At 34.9% G+C, this 8,634-nt stretch overlaps 1 protein-coding gene across 1 annotated transcript; it reads right to left on the reverse strand.

Annotated features, from left to right (window-relative positions):
• Positions 1–1,391: 1,391 nt before the first annotated feature.
• Positions 1,392–6,624, reverse strand: LOC145603982 (protein ROOT PRIMORDIUM DEFECTIVE 1-like). The gene is made up of 3 exons (XM_081659945.1): positions 6,426–6,624; positions 3,000–4,229; positions 1,392–1,969 (listed from the first exon to the last, which is right to left on the reverse strand). The coding sequence occupies exons 1-2, from the start codon at positions 6,622–6,624 to the stop codon at positions 3,016–3,018; spliced, it is 1,413 nt and encodes a 470-aa protein (XP_081516071.1). The 3' UTR covers positions 1,392–1,969; positions 3,000–3,015.
• Between the last annotated feature and the right edge of the window lie 2,010 nt (positions 6,625–8,634).

The raw sequence follows: 8,634 nt of genomic DNA on the forward strand, positions 1-8,634 counted from the left end.
TCTACTTCCTTCATTTTCAGCTGATTCAAGCCAAGAAGAATTTGGAATTATGAGATGATTCCTATCAGAACTTGAGAAAGCTAAGAAGATAGTGTTACAACTTCCCAAGGCTTCAATATTGAATGCATTTTGCAGATTGAGCCTTGAGATTCTGAAATTTAGTATTAGTCCTGTTAGAACTACATAATCTACATATACTGCATTGAAGCCTTGAAGGTGATAAGCCCTTTTATAGTAAGAAATTGTCATCCTAGGATTAATCATAGGCTTGATCTCTAAGTCTTAAATTAATTTGGCAAACCATTGTCTGCTTGCTTGTTTCAAACCACCCGGTGGATTGTGAAGTTAATAGACTTCCTTGGTTCTATGCTTAAGGATTTAATGTTAATTGTGATCTCAATTGGCAATAGATTGTCTAAGTAACATGTTAATTGTATAAGACGTAAATGTGAGAATTTGAGAGGTTGTATGTGTTATCTTTTGTGTTGTTTATAAAGGAACTTGATGAAGGTGTAACATCTGAAATAGGTTGAAGAAGTGAACTGATAGGGAAAAATGAAGGTTGAGGTTTATAGTACTAAGACGTTAGAATGTTGATCATGGAATCAAGTGTTTTTTAAGAGATGGCACGTCTCTAGGAAGATTGATCTTGAGAGGGTCGAGGTGCAAAACATTGAAGCCCTAATATGTGGGTCAATAGTTCAAAATTTAATCACAACTCTCTAAGCCTGTAATCCTCAATTAATGTGCAATCTTGAGCCAATAATTTCCCATAACTTTCAACATCGTTTATCTTTGCATGTAAACATGCATTCTACTCTTATACAAAATATAATACGAAGTAATAGAGTATGCTATCACCAAATCTCTCCAAAAATCTTATTGGTGAGTTTACGAGCAATCCTTCCAAAAAACTTCGTATACAACTTTTCATAACTTAATATAACTACCCAAGAGAAAAAAATAAATTATAATTGATGAGAACTTCCAAACAGTAACTTATGTTGATCTTATTTATTTTTTCTTTTCTAATATAAGTTTATATATGATTGACACACCTTGTGCATTAGCACAGGTATACTCTACTTGAAAAAAAGAGCAAAATACATATAGCCTTGAGGACTTGAGGAGATTCAAACAACAATAATAAAGCTGCAAGTGCAAGCATAAAAAAGTATCCAAATGGAGAACACATACCTAGTCACTGTGTGATTAAGATAGCCTTGGCGCATGACAAGATTTCAAAGTTCAGATCCCAAATGTTAAGATATCTTAAAATTCATTCCCATAAGTGCAGCTAACAAAAGGATGACACAGTATCGTATTTTATGGACTGCTTTTCCTGAAAAATGATCAGCATTAAACTGAAGTTTGTGAAGCAGATAAGCTAATGATATTATGCAGACAAATGCTGAGAAATTCATGGGAAAAGGAAAAGCAGAATAGCTAGGCATTTCTCCACTCTTTCCTCCAACAACGATCTCTCTCCTCACCATCTATCTAACCATTGGGAAAAGGAAAGATTAAAAGAAGAGAGAAAATAGAAGGCATACATCCAACTGAGAAATTCATGAACTGATCATGGTATCCATGGTAACCATGATCAAAATGAAACATGTAGAAGACAAGATCATTTCTGAAAGAACAAAGCGAGACAGAATTAATCTACATAGAGTAAAATGGATCACATTGTATCTTTATGCAGCTGCAATCAAACCCAGAAAATGGAACAATTTGCAGGTACAAATTTACAAACATGATCATTCATCTGCTCACCTATCAAGATTGTCATGCATAAATTGAATATACTTTCTGCAAGTCTTAATATACTTCTGGATTGCTGACTTCTAATCAACTGCAAATCACCCTCTAAAACTCCAAAGTAATGGAATTTTAACTAGGAGCTATGGCAATAAATTGAATAGGCTCCATTGCCAACCTTATGTTTTCAGTAATCAAACAGTTTGATCTGCAGCAGCATACATCAACAGTTAAACAAAACAATTTCACAAGCAACACAAATGGTACTTGAATTCAAGTATTTCTTAAACATACAAAGCATCCACCACAGAACAAAACCATATAGTTCAAGTTCCCTTCAACTTTATGAGGGGAAGTACAATCTAACAGTCCTTTCAGAATTGCCCCCATCCCAATTTAAGGGCTGAAAGGCGGAATGATTTGACTAAATATCCCTCAAAATTTTGTTCGCTAGAATTCAATACCACTGTTACGGATAAAATCCCACTGTTAAAACAGCATTAAAAAAAGTAGGATATATGATTTGGAACATATATATGACTAGATGTATATGTGATCACTTATGCCCTTCTAGTCTCTAACGAGATATGTCAGGTTTTTTATATAGCACATTAGCACATGTATGATATTTCCTCCACCCCCACTCCCCAACCAAAAGAGAGGGGGTAAGAGTACATCAAATAACAAAAAACAATCTTGTCTGTAGGGAATACATTAACTAACCAGTTATAGTCATCCTTATATGTTTTTACCAAAATCTATCATACATTTCTCTACATAATACACTACGGAGTAAGAAATTGTTAAGACAATACTTAAGTAACCAATTTGAAATGATGATATGTCAATACCTCAAAATTAATATACATCTCATACGGATGTGAAGTATATGCCGTAATAAATGAGTAAAGATTCATAAAGTTAAAATATGCATCACATATTGCACTAAATCTCAGAAGATAGAAAGCTGGAAATGTTAGAAATTACAAATTTCAGCATGAAATTATGAATAAACAGAATCACTTTTGTTAATATAATAATAAGGTTTTTGATGAAATGCTGCAATGTGAAATGTAATCAACTATAGATAAAAGAGATCTCTCCACACCAATATCAGTCAAGCATTTTAACCTAAAGAGACAGTAGTAAACTTATCAGATTAATTTCACATTGTTATCAACAATTGTTGTTTAGATTAGAATGATCAAAAAGATGGAAACAGATAAGCATGTACCCACCATCTTAGCTCTGATATCATTGATCTCTGCCAGTATTTTCTAAAACGGAAGAAGCAGAAATCTGTTTTTTTTTTTTATCTTTGTCTTGCACATCATCTTTCCCATTGACTGGCTGTTGAGTCATAGTTAACATTCCACGGCGTTCCATCATAATAAGATAAAGAAGCTTCATCCTGGCCTCATAAACCGGATTTGGGTTGATCAATCGTCCCCTTTCATAACCTTCTCTCAAGAAAACTGTATGCATCTTCCCTTTGTTAGACAAATAAAATATCCCAGGGTGATCCAAAAATAAATCCCTCATATTCAAATCAATCCCAAAGCACTTCATGAAATGACTTATCTTCTCCACCTCCACCATCTTCTCAACAGTCAAACTCATGAATTCATGAACAATAGCAACAGCTCGTTTCTCCAACCCCTTCAAACCAACCTTTGCTCTCTTCTTCTCTCCTACAACCTCATACGGCCCAACATATGGCAACTTCTGCCATTCCCTAACCTTTGTCCTAAAAGTCTTCTTCAACTTCATTCCAGGTGGAAACCCTTGCTTAAAACTATATTGCAACTCCGTTCTATCAACCTTCGAATCCTCCTTACAACACTCCAAAACCCGCCAATCCTCCACCGCGGCAGTAAAATGATCACTAGGGTAACTACCAACAAGCTTCAAAACATGGGTATTTGGCTCATTCCCATCACAAAGCAAGAACAACTGAGGATTCCTAGCAATAACAGACTCCTCAAAATCATCAGGCAGACCCAACTCCCTCCACACTTTAAAAACCGCCCTCAACGGCACTGACCTAGACACTAACATCAACAACAGTCGAACCAATCGTTCCACAACCAACGACAAAGACTCATTAATAGCACCCGCCTCCAATTTAGCAATCTCAACCACTTTATCAGTCAATTTACAATAAGGCATAGACTTAGTATGATCATAGAAAATCTCAAAAACATGAGGGTACCGACGAAGAAACGACGGTGCACCCCTGTTAAGGTGAAGTCTTTGGGACAACCTAGACAAGAAATCAACTGAAACTGAAGGTGGGTTTTTGTTAGGGTTTGCCAAGATTAAGTCTTGAATAGCAATTACTTTAACAAGCTTCTTGTAATGATCCATATACTTCTCAAATGTTGGGTCTCTTGCCCTAGATGTTACATATTGTACTGAAGAAATCGTTCTTATTCTATCAGATGTCTCCGAAGAGACAAGAAATCGTTCTTATTGTTGAATTTAAACTAAATGATACAGAATTTGAGAATTTAAACATGAATTTGACTAATTGAATTGCCATTACATTAAATTCAGCTTCAATTCAAGGCTACTGAACCCCAAAACCTGGGGGAAAACTTGTAAAAATTGAAAAAATTAATGTATATTTGAATGATATTAGGATTAACATTGATTTACCTGAGTGAGAGCGAAAAAGTCTTGAAATCAATTTTCTGGAAATGTTTAATTTTTTTTATTTTTTTGAAAATTGGAAATGTTTAATTGATTACTATTGAAAAGAGGAAATCCCTTACTTGCAAGTAGGGGTGTACATAAACAGGACCGGACCTGAAAACCGACCTGATCCGGACCTGTTGGGACCGGACCTGACCCGGACCTGTAGATTCAGGTCCGGTCCCGGTCCTTAAAATTCAAGGTTTCCGGTCCCGGTCCGGATCAGGTCCAAAACCGGGGTTTTCAGGTCTGGACCTGAAAACCGAAAAGATGCTTTTTTTTTCTTGTAAATTATCAATAGTAGCAGACCCTAGCAGTAACTTTCAATTATATATCTCACTCTCAATCTTCTCCTTTCTCTCTCATGGTCTCCTTCTGACCTTCTCTCCTCAAATTCTCAATCTCCCTCAAGTCCTCACGGCCTCACTAAGTCATCGGTAACCACCAGTCCACCACGAAGACACCTACGGGCTGCGGCTATCCACCATTCTCGCGTGGCTCCGATCCAGCAATCGCAACCACTAGGTCCCGCGGCTCCAATGATCGCAACCACTAGATCGGGACCCCCAAATCGCGCGACCCAGAACCCACCAAATCGCGTGATTCCGCGACTCAGCAACCACCAGATCTGGGCTCACGGTGTGGGGACGTTGTGGTGCCTGCTTTAGTGCTTCCTGTTGGTTTTTTTTTTTTTTCAATGTGAAATCTGAAGTCTGAAATTAATTCAATGTAATTGTGTAACTATTAGTTGAATTTTGTTAGTAGGTACTTTTTTTAATTTTCAATTTGATTTTTTTAGAGTAAAAAAAATAAAAAATAAAAAATAAAAATCAGGTCTAAAACCGGGACCGGAGATATTTTCAGATTTTATGTAAACAAGTCCAAGCCGTCCAACACGTTATTTATTTTCTAAAAAAAAAAAAAAAAAAAAAACACAAAACAGGTCTGTTCAGGTCTGGACCTGACCCGGACCTGATTGTTCAGGTCTGGACCTGACCCAGACCTGTAGAATCAGGTCCGGTCCCCGGTCCTCAAAATTGGCTAATTCAGGTCCCGGTCCTAACAGGTCCGGTCCAGGTCCGGTCCGGTTTTGGACCGGTGTACAGCCCTACTTGCAAGTTCCAATGTGTCTACTAGATTACATAGTATATATTTTTGATTGTAAATAAGTATCACTAAAAGCTGCAGTAGCACATCGGCTAAATCTTACTAAGCAAAGATCCTGGTTCGAATTCTGGCTGCAGCAATATATTTATTTTTTATTTTATTGCTTTAGACCATATTAGATTGTTACGGGTTGTGGCCTTGTGGGGTGAAGGTAATGTGGCATAAGTGCATAACTATTTTTTTTAAGTTACTAGTTGTGGCACCGCGTGCTACGCACGCGGGCAACAACTTGGTTAGTATATATTTAAGTTTTTTTTGTTTTTTTTTTTTAACCAATTGATGTTTGACAGTTTTAAGTATTATACAAATAGTTACAAAATATGAAAGAGTTGGGAGAAAAAGAATAGATGTACAAACTGTATATATTATTTTATTTTTACAATACAATTATTGTATTACATAAGTAAAGCTTGTTGCAGAACAAATATCTAAATTTTGCTAAACCTATATATGTTATAAAAGTCCTTACATAAATATATTATACATAATATAAACTCTTGAGAGTATACACACACACACACACACACACACACACACACACATATATATATATATATATATATATATATATATATATATATATATATATATATATATATAACATTAGTTATTAAAGATAAGTACATGTATAAATATAATTGAAAGCTTTAGTTTAGTAAAATTTGCTGGCATTTGTTGTAAAAGTTGTTTGTAATTGTGTTCTTCTAATTTCAATTGATAGTAATTATAGTCGCCAACATCTATGTTGTAAGTTTGCTGAAGAAATTTGAGTGCTTGTCTAGCAGCGTTTTGTTGTGATGGACCAATTCGAGTAGCTGGTGTCCCAATAAATCGTACAGGACATGGGACATTAGGAATACCATTTATATCTATATAAGCTTTTACTTCATCGTTGGTGACAGCATATATACCGAATTCTGCTCGAGGTAATCCCAGCTGAAGTAGTATATCGTGTAGAATTATTTTGATATTTGTTTCCAGGACTCTTCGTGGTTCATCCATTATATGCTGGTTAAGAACTTAGTATTTTAATGTGAGCTAATGAATTTTTTACGTATGAAGTGAATTGCAGTAGCTATTGTTTTGAGAGAAAATCTCAGTTTCTATATCTGTTTATAGGCATACTTTAAAAACCTCATAGTGAACCTTTATTACGTATTGAGTTTCAAACACGCGTGTCAAAACAAAAATTGTTTTACAGTACACATGTCAGACATGTATTATGTTTTATGTATACTGCACAAGTGTCTATAGTGTAAATTGTACAATTTACACGTGTGTGTGTGTATTCATTTCTAATTTATTATTAAATCCTATGTGCTTAGAATATATTATATTAATTTTATGTATTTGGTATCCCAATAAATTGTACAGGATTGATTATGTTGTAGAGTAAAGCATTAAAACATGATAAATACGTAAAACAAAAGGTTATTTAATGTGAATCTACATGTAAAAATACATATGTATTCAAACAAACATTATTTATAATACATTTTAAAGTTGAAATTGTCTGAGGAAACAAAGTTCGGACTAAAAGCGTGAAATTATACACATACGTTCATAAATACGACTAAAAATTGTTATACATCTAAGCTTCAATTATGCGTTTAGCTTTCCAGCGGAGCTGTTGAAATCCTTCTCCCAACATGTATGTGGTCATCTTCATGGTAAGCTCCCTGTCTTTCAACGTTGCAATGCAGCTGTCTACAAGAGATCTCTGCTCCTGTAATTGTGCAAAAAATGATTAATGTTTCTCCTAAGTTTGTTTATAGCTTTGAACTTAATATAAATTGTAATTGTTAGGTAATAGTAATAAGTCAAATTATACGTACCTGTAGTGTGAGCGTAGCTATGTGATTAGCGTGATCATGTATCAGCTGTTCAGCAAGATGACCAAAAAGTGTAATCGGTATGTCGCCACTATCATTAGCAAAAGTAATATGCAGTACAGTTCTACAACGCGTATAATTACACATGATTATATAGTTAACAGAATAAAGAAAAGCAGTGATTGTATGCTATGTTGTTAGTAGTGATTTATCAATTACCGTGGTTCGGACGTCCCTACATGCGGGGAGCTAAATGCGCGACAGTTAAATACCGATCCCTTTTCAACGTCACATCGTTTGCTACAGACATTGCAAGCATTGTATACTATACTGTTTTTGTTTGTGATGTCAATAATGCGTCCAACGATCCGCAGTGTTTTTCCAGACTTGTAAAAAAAAATACATGATATAGTTATACAAAACATTATATTGTTCACTCTAATTTGTGTAGTGAAACATATTATGTAATTTACCTCTTGTTCAGGTAATTGTGAAACTGGAATCACTAATTCAGATTGCTGCGAGCTTTCTGCTGCTACGATTGCGAATGAATTTTTAAGGATTCGAATTTCATCCTTATTATTTTCCGCCCTATAAAGGAACATTGTTAGGTAGGTAAAAATTAGTACTTAAATAGAACCAGTTTTAGAAGTTCTGCTTACCAGTCTCGCAGAAGTTGTGCTTCTGGATTACTTGGGTTAATTTTCACTGTAGAAGCGAAGGTTGTGTTGAATGAACCCTCTGTAAACATATGTGCAAAAGATAATTAATGAAGTCGTACTCATTATTTTATAAATATTTGTTAATGTTGTATACCATCGAAAGTTGATGCTTTGACGCGAGAAACTTCTATTACAGGCATCGTGTCTATAATGTCAGCAATAGCAACAGCTTCATGTGTAACCAAACTATTCCACATTGATAATTTAACACGCTTCATGCTGGCAAAAATAGAAGAAATTAAATGTTCAATAAGCATAGATTTAATTAAGTTAAAGAACATACGTAGTGGAAAACCAATTTGTATTAATATAGTGTATACACATACTTGGAATCTATTATCTCAATCCTACGCACGTCATTAGGCAGCCCAGATTTCTTAGAGCGAATGGTTTCTGTATCATGTACGTGAATAGCAATTCCAATGATATCTAGGAAAAAAGTAAAACAAAAAATTAAT

The sequence above is a fragment of the Chenopodium album genome, chromosome 22 (assembly GCF_948465745.1).
Source record: "Chenopodium album chromosome 22, dcCheAlbu1.1, whole genome shotgun sequence".
Classification (NCBI taxonomy): Eukaryota; Viridiplantae; Streptophyta; class Magnoliopsida; order Caryophyllales; family Amaranthaceae; genus Chenopodium; species Chenopodium album.

Coding starts and splice junctions, on each gene's coding strand:
- LOC145603982 (XM_081659945.1), bottom strand. CDS start 6,624: ATGGATGAACCACGAAGAGTCCTGGAAACAAATATCAAAATAATTCTA. Junction 4,230..6,425: donor GACACCAGCTACTCGAATTG/GTCCATCACAAC, acceptor TTCAACAATAAG/AACGATTTCTTGTCTCTTCG.